This window comes from Castor canadensis, chromosome 13 (assembly GCF_047511655.1).
Source record: "Castor canadensis chromosome 13, mCasCan1.hap1v2, whole genome shotgun sequence".
NCBI classification, from domain to species: domain Eukaryota; kingdom Metazoa; phylum Chordata; class Mammalia; order Rodentia; family Castoridae; genus Castor; species Castor canadensis.
Genome location: NC_133398.1, coordinates 51709737 through 51730938, shown reverse-complemented (window position 1 = coordinate 51730938; position 21202 = coordinate 51709737). Strand labels below are relative to the sequence as shown.

The following is a 21202-nucleotide window of genomic DNA, read 5'->3' as shown; positions in this document are numbered from 1 at the left end:
AATAAAAACATAAACTACCTAGTAATAAACAGAACATATAACTAGGCAGGCCTTTACCCAAAACTTCTTAATACTTTAAAAACATCAAAGATAGACTAGATTCGTAGATAATAACATTATTCAGAGATTCAATGTAATTTCAATACAAATTCCAATGGTTTTGCCCAAAACTTAAATTGATTCCAAAGTTTATATGACAAAAAGAATAGTGTAATAAAACTTGTCAGACTCTATAGCAAATATCCTTATAAAATGCTAGTAGTTACAACATTATGGTATTGCTGAAAACATCAAGTAACCAATGGGACAGAATTGTACCTTCTCCCCAACACTTACAAATATATGAAAATCTGATGTTTGATAGGGTAGATCATTGGGGAAAGCATAGACAACTCAATAAAATGTTGCTGGAACCAGTTTTCTATATAGGAAAAAATTTAAATTAGACCCTTACCTCATACCACCCATAAAATCAATTCCAGATGCTTAAAAATACTGAAATGTTAGATAAAAAATTTTAAACATATCAAAAAGCAAAGAGAGTATCTATATGACCTTGGGGTATAAGAGAGCATATTAAATGAGACACAAAAAGAATTAACCATTAAAAAAAATCTGATGACATTAAAATTAAGAATCTCTATCTATCGAAACATATCTTAAGGTAAAAAAGCTACTAAGAAAACCAGGAAAAGGTATAAACAGTAAACACAACCAATAATGGACTCATATCTTCAGATTATAAAAAGACTTTCTAATAAATAAATTTTAAAATGAGCAGAAGACATGAACAAACATTTCAGAGAGAAGGAAGCATGACTGGCCCCTAAAACACATGCTGGGCTTCAGTGCTAATCACTGACATGCAAAATAAGACAAAGGTAAGATCTAATCAAATGTACCCACGTAATGTATGCATAAGAACAAATCTGATTAGGAAACAAAGTAAAGGGATCTCTTTATACATGCTGATGTGGGGCTCTAAATTGTTATACTTAGTATACTTAGTATGCAGAGTAACATAAAGCTACATCTAGAACAACCTAGAACAGCCTGTCTCTGAATATGGCCAGCAGATCAAAAACATAGGTATTACCTGGATGCTTATTAGAAATTCAGGTTTTAAGATAAGAAAAGAATAATAGAGAGCTGAATATAATCACAATATATTATATGCATGCATGGGAATATCACAACAAAAACCCTCACACTGTATATACAACTAATGTGCACTAATAAAAATATTAAAAAAAAAAAAAAAGAAATTCGGATTTGTAGGCCCATCCCAGACCTACTGAAAAAGAACCTTGGCAGAGGGCCCAGGAATCTTCAATTGTAACATAACATTTTTATTTTAAGAAAAACTCAAAATTCCTGATGCCAGAATCTTAAAGGCTAATAAGGGAAAAATCACATGCAGACTCAGTAGGCACATATTCATAAGATGCTATGAGAAAAGCATGGTATGAGCACTGCATCATTTAAGATTCATAAGTCTTATGAGGTAGGTAGTTGGCACAGACTAGGCAATCACATATGTATTGAGTGAATAAATATTTGAATAATTTTATAATGCAAAAAAGAGGAAAGACTTTGGTTTTTATACGTTATAATTCTATTCACAAGAGTTAAATAACATAGATGATTAATAGTAAGGAGATGATGATCTTATCTTTTCTATTATTTATTACCAGAGTATAGTAGAAAAATACTTAACTCACTTTTTCTTCTAACAAACTATAGGGCACAGTTAGCTGGAGTTTGCATTTTGCCCTTGAAAGTAGTTAGCTGTCTATGAGGCACCACATTCTTCAGGGTGGAGGGAAAACAGAGCTATGCTAAAACAAGGAAAGAAATTATCAAGGGTCCAAAATGGTGACACAGTCTGTAACTTTAATAAAACCTGTAATCTCAAAAGTGCAAAGTCTTGCCCTAGCGAGTGATATGCCAAGGCCATGGGTTCAATCAACAGCATTGGAAAAAAAAAAAAAAAAAAAAAAAAGGCACAAAGTCAAAACATTTTTTCCTTGAATATATATAACTTTAAATGGACACACTGAGAGGACGGAGGGAGGGGGGGAGGAAGGGGGGAGAAATGACCTAAACATTGTATGCAAATACGAATTTAAAAAAATTTTTAAAAAGTGAACACACGGTATTTAAGGAAATGACTGCCTTATAAAATTATTTTCATCCTTCACAAAGACCTATTTCCCTTCAAAGACCTCCTACAGAGGTATGCTTTTATTATTATTTTTATTTGATTCACTGTTATATACACCCAGCACCTGGAATAATAACTGGTTCCTAATAGATGCATAGTAAATATTCATCTTTGAATGAATCCATACATTTACTGAGCGCTCACTATATAGTAGGCACTGAAGAACATCAAATCCAATCAGCTACAGTGCCCATCCACACAGAGCTAGCATCAAGGCATTAAATCAAAATAAACTGTGCCCTTTTCCTTCCTGAACAATTCAATCCCAAAGCTATTAGACAGAGCCAAGCAAAGTAAGCAACAGGGAAGAGAGAAGCAGTAATGGCAGGAGGTGCATACATGGCATCATGATGGCCATTAAAAGGGGCCGCACATTTTGGAGAAATGGCTGAATGTTCAAATAATCTTGTAACACTAACAAGGGACAAGAGAAGTGCAAGATGATCCTGGAGCAAAAAGTAAGAACATACACAAAGACTGATCAGAACAGTCAAAAGATATGGAACTAGATTAAAGGGCTCCTGTTGGTAAAGGCAGGACAATTTAAGTATGAAAATAAATAGTAAGGGAATGAAACTCATTGAAAAGATATATGCCCACAAGCGTGTGACACATAATAAGTAAAAGAATAAACTCAAACTTGAGGCATAATGAAGTATTTACATTTTGCCAAAGAACTTCCCAATAATATACTTGATTACAAAGAGAAATGAAAGTAACTTTACAGTGGAGAAGCCTGAAAGACACCAGAGGAACCAAGTAATTGGAATTATCTTCTGTAATGGTACAGTGAGAATCATGGCCATGTGGTGTGGTATAAGAAAAGAACCCATGGCCATTTCGGTGATATTCCTGGATCTAGTCATTAGGAAATAGCATATAAACCCAAGTTGGGTCATTTACCAAATAACTGGCCTGACAGCTTCAAAATTTCCAAGTTCAAGAAAGTCAAGGGAGAAACACAAGAGGCCATGAATAGCCAAGGCAATATTTAGTCAAAAGAACAATGCTGGTGGTATCACGATACCTGAATTCCAACTATATTACAAAGCAATAACAATAAAAACAGCATGGTACTGGCACAAAAACAGACATGAAGACCAGTGGAACACAACAGAGGACCCAGATATGAAGCCACACAACTATAACCAACTTGTCTTTGACAAAGGTGCTAAAAATATAAGATGGAGAAAAGACAGCCTCTTCAACAAAAACAGCTGGGAAAACTGGTTAGCAGTCTGCAAAAAACTGAAACTAGATCCATGTATATCACCCTATACCAGTATTAACTCAAAATGGATCAAGGATCTTAATATCAGACCCCAAACTCTAAAGTTGGTACAGGAAAGAGTAGAAAATACTCTGGAATTAATAGGTATAGGCAAGAACTTTCTCAATGGAACCCCAGCAGCACAGCAACTAAGAGATAGCATAGATAAATGGGACTTCATAAAACTAAAAAGCTTCTGCTCAACAAAAGAAATGGTCTCTAAACTGAAGAGAACACCCACAGAGCGGGAGAAAATATTTGCCAGCTACACATCAGACAAAGGACTGATAACCAGAATATATAGGGAACTTAAAAAACTAAATTCTCCCAAAATTAATGAACCGATAAAAAAAGGGGCAAGTGAACTAAACAGAACTTTCTCAAAAGAAGAAATTCAAAACACATGAAAAAATGCTCACCATCTCTAGCAATAAAGGAAATGCAAATTCAAATCACACTAAGATTCCACCTCACCCCTGTTAGAATCATTCCACCTCACCCCTGTTAGCTGTCATTAGCAACCCACCAACAACAGGTGTTGGCGAGGATGTGGGGAATAAGGAACCCTCTTAGGCTGCTGGTGGGAATGTAAACTAGTACAACCACTCTGGAAAAAAATTTGGAGGCTACTTAAAAAGCTAAACATTGATCTACCACATGATCCAGCAATACCACTCTTGGGGGTATACCCAAAAGACTGTGACACAGGTTACTCCAGAGGCACCTGCACATCCATGTTTATTGCAGCACTATTCACAATAGCCAAGTTATGGAAACAGCCAAGATGCCCCACTACTGACAAATGGATTAAGAAAATGTGGTATTTATACACAATGGAATTTTATGTAGCCATGAAGAAGAACAAAATGTTATCATTCGCTGGTAAATGGATGGAATTGGAGAACATCATTCTGAGTTAGGTTAGCCTGGCCCAAAAGACCAAAAATCGTATGTTCTCCCTCATATGCAGCCATTAGATCAACAGCAAACACAACAAGGGGACTGGACTTTGATCACATGATAAAGTGAGAGCACACAAGGGAGGGGTGAGGATAGGTAAGACACCTAAAAAACTAGATAGTATTTGTTGCCCTCAACGCAGATACTTTAAAGTGACTGAGGTCAATAGGAGAAGGGGACCAGGAACTAGAGAAAAGGTTAGTTCAAGAAGAATTAACCTAGAAGGTAACACACATGTACAGGAAATCAACGTCAGTCAACTCTCTGTATAGCTATCCTTATCTCAACTAGCAAAAACCCTTGGTCCTTCCTATTATTGCTCATACTCTCTCTTCAACAAAATTAGAGATAAGGGCAAAATAGTTTCTGCCGGGTAGCGAGGGATAAGGGGGGATAAGGGAGGAAGTGGGGGGGGTAAAGGAGGGGGTGGGGGTAAAGGGGGAGAAACGACCCAAACATTGTATGCACATATGAATAAGATAAAAATAAAAAAAAAATAAAAAAAGAAAGAAAGTCAAGGGAAGAACCAGGAACTATTTCTAGTTGAAGGCATGGTGAGTAAATGCCACATATGATTACAGACTGGATCCTTTTCTATAAAAATATAGGACATTTTACTGAAACAATCTTCAAAACCTGAGTGGAACCTGAGGGTTGGAGTTTAGTAATGCATCAATGCTAATTCTTTATTCTGATGATTCTATTGTGGTTATGTAAGTGAATGTCCCTGTTTGCAGGAAATAGACACTAAAGTATTCAGGAATTATGGAGCATCACACCAGCAACATACTTGCAAATAGTTCAGGAAAGAAAAATCCTTTGTATTATTTTTATAACTTTTTTATAAATTTGAAAGAATTCCTCATACTTTTTTATTCTAAAGTAAATAAGTAATTGTATTTGGGAGAGAACCCCATGTCTGTTAATGGACAATGAGTTAAAGAACCTGGGAAAGACATCTAAGTCAAAGGGTGTCTAAGAATGGACCTCAGTCTGTAGAATTCTCACCCATCTTGGCTAATTCTTGGATGACTAATAGCACACTGAGCAGACATGAACCATACCATATTATTCTAAGAGGAATCTAAATACTATCCCCAAAGCAACCAAAACTTCCGCATACAAGTTAGATTTGTCAGCTAAACCAAGGCTCTCTTGATCTTTCTTTTTCTTTTTTTTTTTGGCGGTTCTGGAGTTGAACTCAGGGCCTCATGCTCCCACCTCGTTTGCTTTAGTTTACTTTTCATTTACCCAGGACCAGCCTCAGACTGTGATCTTCCTACCTCTCTCTGCCTCCCATGTAGATGGGATTACAGATGTGTACCACGATGCCTGGCTGATTTTTTGAGACAGAGTCTCACTAACTTTCTTTATATGGAGGTAGGGGGGCAGGCTGGGCTGTCCTCAAACTGTGATCCTACGATCTCTACCTCCTAAGCAGCCAAGAGCATATATGCATGCCACCACACCTGACCCCAACTCTTCCTTGACATAAGGAAAGGCAGTGGTTTACTTTCAAAAAATGCCAAACAAGGTTGTACTTCTATATTATATACAAACAAACAAGAAAAACAGACAGGACATGAACTCATTCATCTACTTTAAACTAAAACATATTATCTCTACTGCAGAAGATGACTATAAACTTGAAGATCTATTTGATAACAACTTTTATATGGCTTATTTAGAACTGCTCCATTTGGTAGGATTTGTTGCACGTGGAAAGCAATTTTATCCGCTTTTACCTTGACAACTTAAGACAAAAGATCAGCTTTTCAAATTAGAAAACATTGTTGTTGGGGCCATCCTTGGTCTTTAGGGGCTCTCAGAACCTCCTTGGGTGGAATGAAGGGATGGAGGTCCAATAAAAAAGTTTCTGGTACTCCACTGAAAGAAGCAGATACCTACAAGTACCACAGCTTTCCTCCTAAAAGCAACATCAATGTGGCCTGGAGTGGGAGATAGGAATTTCTTTTTGTTTTGTTTTCTTCCTTTCCTTTCTTCTGAATCTGAGCTGTATTATTTTAATCCCTTGAAAAAAATGAACATTTGTTAGCCCCTGAAAATTGGTCAAAGGTTGGGGTTTGATAGAGAGCAAAACAATTCCATGTTCATTCATTATACACCCAGAATCTGGCATTAAACTTCACCCATAGGAGGTATTCAAATATTTTAAAATGAAAAGTACTTTATTTCCTCCATATAAGACAAGAATTACACTTAAAAAGAATTCTCTTGGAAGAGAATTTTAATTATTTTGTTATTTTAAAATTTGTAAAACACTTCAGATATTCCTGCACAGGCAATGGGTGCAATGAAGGATGACATCTGAAACAAGAAGGGACAGAGAAAGACTTAGTAAAGTCTTCTCAACCTGGATTTTCAGGAGTAAAAGAAAACAGTTTTGTTTAGGGAACTTCAATCTATGAGTTCAAAAACAAAAGGATAAAAATCTGCCAGAAGTCTTCCTAAAACTTGAAAAGCCATCTTGGATCTCTTGAGCCTGTCCTACCTGTCCTAGATTCAAATATTCTCTACTATCTTTACGATTTCAGATTGTTTACATTTAAGGAGGGGAGGAGAGATGATTATCAAGAAGCCAAAACAGCTTCCGCAGAGTTGTGGCAAGTTAGTCATAGAGTGTTAGTGTATTACTGTCACACTGTCCTACCCATAACCATCCTACTTTAATACCATGAGGAAAAAAAATCTTAATATCTAAGCACTCCAACAATCACTACTACCCCATGACTTATTTGCATCTCTACTTTCAAAAACCTGGTAGATTACAAAGTAATTTGTTGTTTTTATTACAGACTTTTTCATAAGCTGATTAATGCCAAGGAAAACCACTTCTAAAGTCATGCATGGTCTTGCTGTTCAAATTTTTTTAAAAGATTCAAAAATTATGTTTGCCTCTAATTTATGGAAAATGAAATCCTAACCAATCTCTCAAAGATAGGTTGATAGTGATTTAAGAACGTTTAGGGCAAGGGAGCTTTCTAATCATCCTTTTCTCCATTCACACCATATTTTCAGAGGCAAGAGAAATACAGACACTTGAGTCTGCAGAGTCTGCCTAAGTCTACAAAGCAGTAAGTAAAAAATGTCTTCTGCTGATAGCAGCAAGGGAGCTGCTTCAATCTGGCACTTTTCCCACACTGTCTTCAGAAGGGGACTCATACAAGATTGCAATATTGTCCCTAAAGCAACTAAAAGAAATGGCCCTGGGGATTTTTTAAATTTCTAACTCCTTGTCTTCTTTTAATTGCGTTTTTAAAAGAAAGCAAGCACTGAACTGTGTTACCATACAAAGAATACACAAGAACAGCAAATGAAAACCCTGCTTGTTTGACCGATCATTTCAGATTTAATGCCTTAGTTCACTGGTCTATAAAATGGGCAGGTTGACCTATTATCTATTCAGCTACAAAATGTAAGTATTTATTCACTTTCAAAACTGCATGAATTACTCATTTAAAGCCCTATCTGGAATCTAAATTTATTAGCAACAAAAGTGTTAATAGGTTTTTCCTATACAGTAGTCTCTGTGCTAATAAGCTCTGATATATTATCTCAACTCATCCTCACGGTAAGTACATCCTGGTAGATATCACCACATCTCCTTTTGCCAGTCCATTTTCTCAAACTAGTAATGTGTTGAAGTACCACAGTCTGGTCTCACAGTCACTGGCATCATAGCTTACCACAATGATCTCATCAAAAGTCCTCTTCTTCCCTGGGCTTAAACCAGACCATTATGAATCTGAATGCTGGAAGACAGTTTCATAAGCTAAAAGCAGAAAGCAGAATGGGAGGCCAGACTAAACCTTTGAAGGACATGGCTATTCAAAACTAGAATACTCCAATGAAGAATTTTTAAGAATTATTTGTTATTTTCCCCAGAAAACTCTTGTCTAGACTGCCTGAGCCAAGACAGTTTCATTTAATAGCAAATGAACCTGTAAATAGTGCCACTGCAAAATGGTTAACCTGATGGTCCCCTGCACAATGATGCCCAGCCAAGGGATATACTCCACTAGCTGTGCCATATTCCTTGGGTTGGGACTTCATGGGGGGGTTGGGGATAGTGACAGCACTTATTTTTCATTTTCCCAATATCACGGATACCATAGGGGTGGACGTCTGTCTACATTACCCACACAAATTCCTACCTTGAATCAACAAGAGTTTGTGCTGAAACTGAAACTCATATGGTCAATAAAATTTTTATTATACCTCCATTTTACTTTAACTGTTGTTGGATGAACTGGTTTGTTTTGTGGATGGGAAATCCTTATTTTACCCAATCTTTCCACTAACAGGCTTTTTATATTAACCATTTCACACTACCTCTAGGCCCCCAAAACTACCTTATTTTTTTTTCTTGCAAAAATTATTTATTAGAACTTTAACTTTACAGAGGGATGAAAATCCAATGGAGGTCCAGTTTTACAGGAAAGTTAGGTTTCCTAGGTCCATAATAATGAAAAAAATCAGAGAAATATAATACATAATTTTTACATCCTTTTATAAAAGGTGCTTCAACCAAGCACCTTTTCTCGCCCTCTAACTATCTTGCCATTTCTAAGCAATCTACATGCCATTTTACCTTCTTTTGAATTTGCCTAGCAAACATAAGGCCCTAAGTTCAAATCCTAGTATGATATCCCCCCAAAAAGAATAAAGAAATTGTTTACTATTTCCTACCTATACATATACACAGACACACACATCATATCCTTCCTATTCTGCCTTAGTCCAAAACAATCTTATAAGAGGAGGGGAGACCAGAATGACATTGATAAATAAACACAAAGTTTAAAAGCTACATGATTTGTGCTTAACACATTAAGTGCAAAATATAAATGTTAGATGGGTCTCATCTACATAAAAATACAATACAGAATACTGACAGAGACCAGAGTCATAGTGAAGACCACAATGATTTATTTTCTTTTTTGAATTTCTAGAAAGTCTGCATCTTCTAAGATTCACATTTATTTTAAAAACAAGAAAAAGTGAGATTTGTTCTTTTTAAATTTTATTTATTTAATTAATTAACTTTGAGATACAGTCTTGCTATATATGTGTAGTCCAGGCTGGCCTTGAACTTGCGATCCTTCAGCTTCAGCCTCCTAAGTGATGGGCTTACAGGCATGCACCACCATAGATTCCTTCTTGAAGCTAAAGTATGTTATTTGTAGAATACTATTATCAGATTAAAGACTTCAAATTGTAAACTTTTTATTTTCCCCATTCCAGGTAACAAAAACCATGGCTTAACTCGGAACATAATGAAACTATAGGGGAAAAAAAAAGAAGTCATTTCAATAAATATGATTATTTGCTGATTGCTTAAGAATGTACCACCTTATATTTAATAATCTCAAGTGGAAGGAGGGGATGTTAAGCTTATTTTAGATTTATACCAACCTAAAACCCAAGGTGAATTAGCAGCACATCCAAGAATTGAATTTGTGCCTTTAGATATCAAATGAAACATTCTTTCTATTACACTATGGCTATGTCCCTTGTGGTAATAAAAGATTATTATATTAAGCCACCTACCATCTATACTTACTCCCTGGAAATGAGCCACAAATGTCTATTTCAAGAATTTCAGACATTTATCTTTTAAACTGCTCCTTCAGATTCTGATCACTGTTGGGTTTTCTAATAACTTATGGAACAAGAAAAAAAATCAGAAAACACAGCCTCCTTTCCCTTTCTCCCCACCTTTTATCCCCAAATTGTTTTTACTTAACATTATAGAATATGAAACCTAAAAACATCTAGTGAGGGCAATCAGAATAAGCAGCTGTTCTCAAAAGCAACTCCCTTACTACCCTAAAAGTAAGAGAGCAAACTCAGGAAAAGATAAACTCAGTATTCAGCTTTGAGACACACAAGTGCATATAGAACTACATGAGTCAAGTAGGGAAAGAGAAATTAAGTCAATCATTGTCAGTTTTGATATTTTTGTATTTAAAAAAAAACCTGCTTTTTAATTTGAAAATTCTATAAGATCTGTGTTCTTTCATTTTCTACCTTTTCTGTTCATTTCTTATTTTCCCACTGGGGTGGGAGTAGGGCACGTTTGTACATGGCTTTCTTTCAGATAGCATATCTATGCGGTCCCTTTGTGAATAAATTAAGGGCACTACATTAAGATCTTCCTATATATAGTCAGCTGAACTGCTATTTCCGGGAGGTCTGACGAAGGAAATGGAGCACACCTTACACAACTGACAGCTAAACCAGCACTCAACAGAACTTTCCTTAGCATGCACTCTGGGAACGTCTACCTGTCCTCTTTTTCTTTTAGCCTTTGCTTAGTTTATGCCATTAGAATATCTGAGCTTTGAACTGAGTGAAAAGTATGACTCTTATTTTTTCCCTCCTGACTTAAAAAGTAAACATGTAGTTGGGAAGGAAGGAAAAAACAAAGGCAGGAAAATTGTTTTAGACTGCAGGTATTTTTTGGTGCATATATACAAAACTCTGTGGCTGACTTGTAATCAACTTGAGTGACTTTTACAAGATATTAAACCATAAAACTACTGAATTTTCTGAATGTCATAAATATCTTCCTACTCTCATGGCCCTGCTTTCTTAAAAGAACTTAAGAAATCATTGTTATATTTGGAATTATGGCTTACAACTTTGACATTCTATTTATCATATGTGTATACATATGTGTTCTATTTTCATAACTTAATTTGTCAGAGTTGAGAGAGAGGCAGCCAAAAATATAGAAAGAAGAAGAAAATTCCTGACATGACAGAAAATTAACTTCTGAGAAACTATCAAATGAATGAGGCTGCCTGCTTGATCTTAACATTGACTTAAATAAATCATCTTTTATCAGTGCCTGTGAAAAACAGCAGCATTCTTTATCTTTTTAGATAGACAATTACAGGATGATATATGTCATAAAATAATAAAAAAGCACACCTATTCCAAAACAAATATCCAAAAATCTGATGATGCTATATATCCAGTAAAATAATCTTTTCTGTATTATTTTCTTTGAGTCATTTTAAAAATAAGCAGCCAGCTATCCATCTATGGGCACTGTCACAATGAGTTTGCCACAAAAGCCACCCATATTTTTACAAGCCAAAGTCTTGACAAATCAGTTCCTAAGAATATAATTTGTTACACATCGAAGAAAGACTGAAAATACAGACCTTGGTTAGACAGGCTTCTGTATCTTTTTGTAACCTTTCCAAATGTAAGTATGTGGGAAGAGTACCCATAAATTTAAGTTGAAACTGAAACACTTAGAATATTTCCAATTTAAAACACATTAAAATGTGGTCTTTGAGAGGAAATGAAAATGGCTTTTTAAGCATATGAAAAGTTGCTCATCATCATTCATAAGTGAATTAAAAATGAGATATCATTTCCACTCACCAGACTGGGGGGCTGGGTAGCTTAATAAATCACTATTAGGAGAAATGGATACTTTCACAGATGTAGGTATAAGCACAGAGTATTAGAACCTCTTTAACAAGAAATTTGTTAATGTCTACCAAAACTTAAATTCTACTTTGCCTTGGAACCACAACTCTAATCCTAGGAATTTATCCTACAGACTACTTACCCACATACACAAAGACCTATGTACAAGCTTATTCATTGCAAGATTATTGGCTTGCTTTATATCAGTTTATATGGTATGTATATTTACTTCTTCAAAAAATTAAAATATGGGAGAGTAATATGGATGGGGTGAATTTGATCAACGTATTTCATATGCATGTACGTAATTGTCACAATGAAACGCCTCTGTACAATTAATTTGTGCTAATGAAAATCATCTAATTAAAACTGGAGAGAAAGAATGTGGTCTGTACAGTTTAGAAATTAGAAGTCTCACTAACTCTCCTACAGAGAAATACTAAATCACCCTACACAGGTTCATTCCAGCTCCTTGCAATGTAACACAGCTGCATTAATGAAAGCTCCTTATCATAAGACCCCTGTGGCCTTTCAACAACCAAAACCCCTTGACAGAGGTCCACTGTGGACCTGAAGTTCACTTCATAATAAGCAGTGTTTTAGAAAAATTACAATTTATTTCTTGCAAACCAGATCATACATAAATGTAACTGTCACTCAGAGAAATAGGACTGCATTACACTGCAGCCTTAATACAGACTGAAAGCATGTTCCCCATGTCTTCTCCAGCAAACCTTGCCAAGTGGGCGTCTGAAATGTCCTATTGAAACAGGTGGTGTCTGAACAGAATTGGATTTCTGCCTGCAGAAACCCTGGCTTTAACAACTGCTGTGGTTAGTTTTAATTCTCAGTCCTCAGAATTAACTGCTTGCCAGTGATTCAGAAATAGACTGAACATGTTTAGACTTTGCCCTGTTTAATTGAGGGAGGGAGAGAGGAAGGAAGAAGGAGAGGGAAGGAGAGAGGGAGGATGGAAAGAAGGAGGGAAGGTGGGAGGGAGGAAGGAAAGAAGGAAGGAAGGAAGAAGGCAGGCAGGCAGGCTGGCTCATATCCCCTGCCATCCCATAAAGAACAACAGAACCAAAGCAAACCACTTGATTTCTAGGCCAAAAAAGGGGAGCAGCTATAAAATAAATTCAATTCTCCAAACATACTTGCCCCTTTTATGAATAGCAGCACAAAGATGCAACTACCTTGTTGGACATAAACATGTGAAATCCTCGAAGGGGACATAGCTTTTAAAAGCCTTTAATTTTCCAAAAATTTAAAATTAAGGATAATGGTAAAAACTGCTAATTTTTCAATGAAAACTTAAATCTTAAAAAAACGATATTCCAAATAAACCTGAAGTTACACTTTACACGAATACAAACACCCAACATGAAAACTTGAAGAAAGATGCCAAAGACTAACATTTAAACACAACAGAGGTCTATCAATGTCACATTGATGCTAACCACATTCTTCTGTGAATAAATACCGAGTAGCTTAGATAATGAACCTTTTTCACTACATACTTAAGTGCTTGATATAAAGGTAATTTAGCATCTGTTTATCTTCTAAGTCAGTAACAAAAAGAAAAAGAACCACAGCGTTGGGTAATCTACTCTGAGCTACATACTAGGTTACACGTTCCCTGTGTGCAAAACATTACCACATCATTTCACAGTAATAAACAGATTCAGTAAGATGCATTAACTTATCCAGGGCAACCCAGCTAGAAAGATAACAGAGATGAGGTTTTTACTAAAAACCTCCTAATCAGAATGTATTGCACTCCCACCTAATCAGAAATTTAGAGTCAAGTCAGTGGAATAATCAGTTGTGGTTTTATGATACACAATAGCTAATATATTTCTTTGTTTTGTCAATACTCAAAAGAAAAACTCATTTTCTTTCAACTCAGTGTCATGGAGTAATAGATAGCAAGTCTTTCCACACCATTTTTCTTTTCTTTTTTTAATTATTCATTTATTCACATGTGCATACATTGTTTTGGTCATTTCTCCCTCTTGACCCCGCCCCCACACTCTCCCCTCCCTCCCCCCTCCCTTCCAGGCAGAACCTGTTCTGCGCTTTCCTCCAGTTCCATTGAAGAGTAGAAATAAGCAATAATAAGAAAGACATTAGCATTTTTGCTAGTTGAGATAAGGACGGCTATACAGAGAGATTCCTAGCGTTGCTTTCATGTACAAATGTGTTACAACCCAGGTTGATTCATCTCTAACTGATCTTTACACTGGTTCCTGATTCCCTTCTCCTATTGACCTCTGTCACTTTGAGGTTTCTGTATTAATTCCTCTGGAGTGGGGACATCAAATGCTTTCATGTTTTGGGTTTTCTATCTAACCCCGTACCTCCTGTATATGTTCTCCCCTTGTCTTGTAACCCAAGTCCTACAACATTGCTGTATTTGCCCTTGATCTAAAGACCGCATATGAGGGAGAACACATGATTTTTGTCTCCTGAGTCTGGCTAACCTCGCTCAGAATGATGTTCTCCAGTTCCATCCATTTACTTGCAAATGATAAGATTTCATTTTCTTCATGGCTGAGTAAAATTCCATTGTGTATAAATATATTTTCTTGATCCATTCGTCAATAGTGGGGCATCTTGGCTGTTTCCATAACTTGGCTATTGTGAATAGCGCTGCAATAAACATGGGTCCACACCATTTTTCAATATGACTGAATTCCACCTATTATAAAGTTGGTAAATGAATAGAAAGGGAAAAAAATCTGCCCTTTAATCCTAACAACCTGATTAACACAATTTGAGAATTGTTGATCTGGAAAAGAACTGTAGTTCATTTTTAATGAGAAACAAATAGAAATGCCCCAATGAAATAGAGGTGCTTCTCTCCATGGAGCAAGCTTGGTCCTTTGCTTAAAAGTCAAGGACAAGTAGGTTATAACACCTTGCCCTTAAAAGTCTTGTGCTCACTGCCCCCTTCCCCCTGACAATCAAAAGATAAAATCTCAAAATAAAGGGACTCTTCTCCCTTACTAATAAAATAATAGAAATAAAAAATATTATAAATATATATAAAGTATATATAATAATTATAAATAATTTAAAAAGAAGCTCTTAAGTTATTCTTTTCCATTTCCTAACCTCTACCTTCTGTCTTATTTTTATTTAAGATCAGACTGGGGTGAGGTCCTAAACAAAATCCACAATTCCGCAGTGAACTCCAATGAGCTCTCTAATATAGAGGAAATTACCTTCAGGAGTTGGAAAAGAAATCATTCTTCGTTTCAATAGTCTCAGAAAAGAATGCTTCAATCTAAATGTATCTGGCCAACAAAAGTACTTTTTTCTTTTGAAACAAGGACAACCTTAATATTAGAGTTATTCAATAGAAGAGTACAAGGTATATTTCTTATAAGGGGGAAGTACACAAAGATTTCTTTAACACTATTTACAAAATAGTTATGACAAAAAAAAGAAATCTAGTGAGAGAAAAAATTGCCATGTAGCTATAGGTTTGTAGATTATGAAATAGAAAAAGCCTACAACTTTTCGAGATTCTCTGGCAAAAAGTTCTTTTGAATCATTCTCTTCTAAGAGCTAAAAAGCATTTTTTTTCTAAGATGCTTCCATCTTTAAGAACAACCTTTCTGATCTCTAGAAGAGCCAAGCTCAATTTAATAGCACTGTGTAATTTGGGTTTAAAATAAAAAAGTGAATGAAAATGAACTGTAGCCAAACATTAAGTTTACTCCACTCATGCCTTAAGCTATACACGATTACACTCTGTACATATGAAGAAGGGTATTCTATTTTTTTTTCTTTAAAGGTAGAACAATATATCTGTCACACATGTCATACTTTGAAATAAGGAATACCCCATCTCCCTCCCAAAACCCAGCCTTAAAAAAGTTTACCTGAAGAGACACAATCATGGATAGATTTCTAGTAAAAGGAAAAATGGCTCTAAAGCTAGTAACATCAACACAGGCCTCATTAATACCAAGATAAAGGTAAATGTTTGAGTGTCAGGTAAAAATAATATGTCAAAAATCTAGACAAGTAAAAATGTTTCAATCTATTAATTGTTTTTTACATTTTCAAAGAAGATAACTTTAATTTTCCCATATGAAATAGATAGAACCTATGGGATTACTATGACTTCAAGTGAATTTTTATTTCACTACAAAATTCACTGCAATCAGTCCCTTAAAGAATTTATAATACAGGTCAAATAATGTGAACTTGGAAGAGTTCACATTTCAAATTTATTATTTTAGAGTTGTCAAGACACAATTGAAATCTAGTAAGAAAATATCTGTTGGCTTCAAAGAGCACTTAAACACAAAGAAAGAAAGTTAGACATTAAGGAGGACCATTTTGTGATAAAGGCTGAGTGGAGTCAAAGACAAGAAATCATCAACAAGAGTCTGGATGCAGTTCTGCACTATACCACATTATCACTGACCTCTAACCTCTCCTCCTACTCACAGGTGACCCTTGAGTAGGCTGGGACTAAGTGGCTATTTTTAAAAGTTCTTATGCCATATTTACTTTTCTCTATTGCCCTTATCAGAAGCCTAATGTACTCAAGTCCCATAATTTACATATTATAATTACCCAACAACATACCCAAAAGGGATAATCAGAAGCATAAAATGCCACTCTCATAAAAAGAAAAATAATAAGGATTGGATTTTAAATGGACCAAGTGATTGTTAAAGGTATAATCATAGGTAAATAGGTAGCATCAACACTGTGCTTTGATAAATATTAAAGGAATTTTAATATTAAAATTTTGGTACCATAAAAAAGGAAGAAATGGGGTCCATATAACCCAATATGTTCACACAATTATATCTATGAACAATTTTCTCACGATGGGGTCCATAACTTCCTTAGGTTCTCAAATTGTGGTACTTCTAATGCTACATAAAACCCAATGCTTTCCTATAAAGTCCCCAAGTAGAATTTATCAGTGAAGTGAAGCATCTTCATTGGTAATGGTCTATATATTCTCACAGAAAATGATAATTTCATGAATATAAAATTATATGAAAACCTTCCCAAAAAACTCACCGAAGATCCTAAAGGACAAATTTCAAATTTACAGACTGAGTTACCCACATAAGATAACAAAGGAAGTTCATTTGGAGTAGGGGTAATGGTCCCAATGGCATCTCTTTTAAAGTAGACTTTGACCAACCAGTTTAACGTGACCTTCAACTTTTCCTGAAAGTTTCTGTAAACTAATACAACAAAGTTTCTATAAACTAATATAACATTCTTTTCTTAAATGAGGAGAGTTTATTGTGGGTTTGTCTGAGGCTTTGTCAAAATAAATTGGAACAGCTTAGATCTTAAGGCTGTTCCAACCAACAAAGTAATTTCAGACTCATATCCGTATCTCTTCATCTGAAACCATGAATCCACAGTTAAACTTCTCTTTATCACTTTTACCTCTCCCAAAACATTAGTAAACTTCTTAACACAAAAAAACAACTAGGTTTTTATAGGAAGACATTTTGAAAAAGAGTATTACTTACCCCTCCTGCCTTCAGCAACTTTTTTCTAAAATCCTCTGTGGGGTTGTTGAAAGTTAGCTTTTCACAGCGGAGGTGATTCACTGGTGGATGGCCTTCAAGATGCAGGAATAAGTCATAATCAAAGCGGACTTTCTTAGGCTCTTCCTGGAGGGTAAAAAAAATTAAGAAAGAAACAAGTTGGTAAAAATAGAAATTTTAAAAGCAAAGATTTAATCATCGTAAGGAATAGAAAAGACCTAGGCATTTAAAAGTTGTAGTGTCAAAGTAGTAGCAGAAAAATTATTATGGGATTATATACAAAACAAAAAGGACGTATGTGATAAATCAGTTTCTTGTGTTTAGGAGAATGCCACAAAGAATAAACTCATCATCTTCCCCTCAATCTCCTAAGTGGAGTGCCACTACCAATACCTTCCTCTTCCCACATCATGCTCTATACCCAGCATCAGAGGCTGCCATTTTCTTCCCCAAGTATTCCTTGAATGAGCCCTCTAACTCATACTGCCATGCTCTTATTTATTGTCCAAACTACGATAAATTCCATCTTCTACTAGGTCTTCCTGCTTTAGAATATATTTTGCTCAATTTCTCCATCACTCAATCTTTAAAATTACCTATATAAAACAAAAATCTATCCTTTTTTACTCCCTGGTTAAAATTTCAACAGCATCATTAGCATTTCTATACACTAACAATGAGCAAACAGAAAAAGAATGTATGAAAACAATTCCATTTACAATAGCCTCAAAAACAATCAAATACCTAGGTGTAAACCTAACAAAAGATGTGAAAGACCTCTACAAGGAAAACTATGCACTTCTGAAGAAAGAGACTGAGGAAGACTATAGAAAGTGGAGAGATCTCCCATGCTCATGGATTGGTAGAACCAACATAGTAAAAATGTCGATACTCCCCAAAGTAATCTACATGTTTAATGCAATTCCCATCAAAATTCCAATGACATTCATTAAAGAGATTGAAAAATCTACTGTGAAATTTATATGGAAACACAAGAGGCCACGAATAGCCAAGGCAATACTCAGTCAAAAGAACAATGCAGGAGGTATCACAATACCTGACTTCAAACTATATTACAAAGCAATAACAATAAAAACAGCATGGTACTGGCACAAAAACAGACATGAAGACCAGTGGAACAGAATAGAGGATCCAGATATGAAGCCACACAACTATAAGCAACTTATCTTTGACAAAGGAGCTAAAAATATACGATGGAGAAATAGCAGCCTCTTCAACAAAAACTGCTGGGAAAACTGGTTAGCAGTCTGCAAAAAACTGAAACTAGATCCATGTATATCACCCTATACCAAGATTAACTCAAAATGGATCAAGGATCTTAATATCAGACCCCAAACTCTTAAGTTGATACAAGAAAGAGTAGGAAATACTCTGGAGTTAGTAGGTATAGGTAAGAACTTTCTCAACGAAACCCCAGCAGCACAGCAACTAAGAGATAGCATAGATAAATGGGACCTCATAAAACTAAAAAGCTTCTGTTCATCAAAAGAAATGGTCTCTAAACTGAAGAGAACACCCACAGAGTGGGAGAAAATATTTGCCAATTATACATCAGACAAAGGACTGATAACTAGAATATACAGGGAACTTAAAAAACTAAATTCTCCCAAAACTAATGAACCAATAAAGAAATGGGCATGTGAACTAAACAGAACTTTCTCAAAAGAAGAAATTCAAATGGCCAGAAAACACATGAAAAAATGCTCACCATCTCTAGCAATAAAGGAAATGCAAATTAAAACCACGCTAAGATTCCACCTCACCCCTGTTAGAATAGCCATCATCAGCAACACCACCAACAACAGGTGTTGGTGAGGATGCGGGGAAAAAGGAACCCTCTTACACTGTTGGTGGGAATGTAGACTAGTACAACCATTCTGGAAAAAAATTTGGAGGCTACTTAAAAAGCTGGACATCGATCTACCATTTGATCCAGCAATACCACTCTTGGGGATATACCCAAAAGACTGTTACTCCAGAGGCACCTGCACATCCATGTTTATTGCGGCACTATTCACAATAGCCAAGTTATGGAAACAGCCAAGATGCCCCAGCACTGACGAATGGATTAAGAAAATGTGGTATCTATACACAATGGAATTTTATGCAGCCATGAAGAAGAACGAAATGTTATCATTCGCTGGTAAATGGATGGAATTGGAGAACATTCCAAAAATCGTATGTTTTCCCTCCTATGTGGACATTAGATTAAGGGCAAACACAACAATGGGATTGGACTATGAGCACATGATAAAAGCGAGAGCACACAAGAGAGGTGTGAGGATAGGTAAGACACCTAAAAAACTAGCTAGCATTTGTTGCCCTTAACGCAGAGAAACTAAAGCAGATACCTTAAAGCAACTGAGGCCAATAGGAAAAGGGGAACAGGTACTAAAGAAAAGGTTAGATCAAAAAGAATTAACCTAAAAGGTAACACCCATGCACAGGAAATCAATGTGAGTCAATGCCCTGTATAGCTATCCTTATCTCAACCAGCAAAAACCCTTGTTCCTTCCTATTATTGCTTATATTCTCTCTACAACAAAATTAGAAATAAGGGCAAAATAGTTTCTGCTGGGTATTGGAGGGGGGAAGGGAGGGGGCGGAGTGGGTGGTAAGGGAGGGGGTGGGGGCAGGGGGGAGAGATGAACCAAGCCTTGTATGCACATATGAATAAAAAAAAAAAAAAAAGAAAGAATTGAAAAAAAAATTTCAACAGCTTCCAATGGCCATTAGGATAAAAACCTAATCTTACTTGAATGCCACTTAAGGGCCTTCACAATCTGGCTCTTGGCTTTTTGTCTTTCCACACCATTTCTGCCCACTTGATAGTTCAGCAATACATTGTCACCAATTGCTTCTCAGTACCTATTGTGTTCTAAGTTAAATCTGGGTTTCAATCTTGTTTTATGACACACTGTATTACCTATCTCCCTTCCTCCACCTTCTGCTTTCCCTGAATAACATCTCATCTTTCTCTTTTACTTTGGGAAGCTTTCACTGTGGTTCACTCAATTCCCTGGCCCTCACCTCACTTGCATGTAGCTCCCTCTTATCCCTGCTACATCTCGGAATAACTGTCGTCTTATTATCTTCATCTTCTGTGCTATATCATAAGATTGTTGAAAGTGGGAACAATATTTGGATGATCATTGTACCCTTGACAACTAGTTTAGTAGCTGCACATAAACTAATATATGACATGCAATCTCTGTCAGATGAATATTTATCTGAATAAAGAACTAAGTAGACAAAAAGCATCCTATCCAAGAGAACACAACAAGAATTTCATGAAACCTAGGTTCACTCTCAAGTCATTACCTTGATTGGTTGCACATTTATGCCTCTTTACACACTAGTTTTAACCATCCAAGGTGAGATGAAGACAGTAGATGAAAATGATAACAAAGATGCCCTTCAACATTCAGTGCATTTAATTCTCACAACTCTCTTTTAGGATATTTTCGAGCTCAGTTTGTTGTGCATTACTAACACGTGATGAAAAAAAGTGACTTAAAAGTCTTAACATCTAGAACTGTCAGAATGTAGGTACTACTTACTAGAAATTCACAGTTCTACCTCCTTATAAAAACATTCCCAAACCATAGGTCCCCACTAATTTCCTCACTCACTTTTCACTTCTTATACAGTCTAGCATGAAACATGCTCCTCCTTTCTCTTGGTAGGACATCATTCTCATTTGGTTTTCCTCACAGTTAACTGGCT

The 21202-nt window shown here is 35.8% G+C and overlaps 1 protein-coding gene across 3 annotated transcripts in view; it reads right to left on the bottom strand.

Moving 5' to 3' along the window:
* Mllt3 (MLLT3 super elongation complex subunit) overlaps nucleotides 1-21202 on the bottom strand; it is a 276781-nt gene that overhangs the window by 90954 nt on the left and 164625 nt on the right. For all 3 annotated transcript variants that reach the window (XR_012440426.1, XM_020185764.2, XM_020185765.2), the window contains exon 4: nucleotides 17438-17581. Coding sequence is in view for 2 of the 3 variants with exons in the window: in XM_020185764.2 (XP_020041353.2) it covers nucleotides 17438-17581 (144 nt within the window). In the remaining variant the exon portion in view is untranslated. The remainder of the gene's footprint in view (nucleotides 1-17437; nucleotides 17582-21202) is intronic.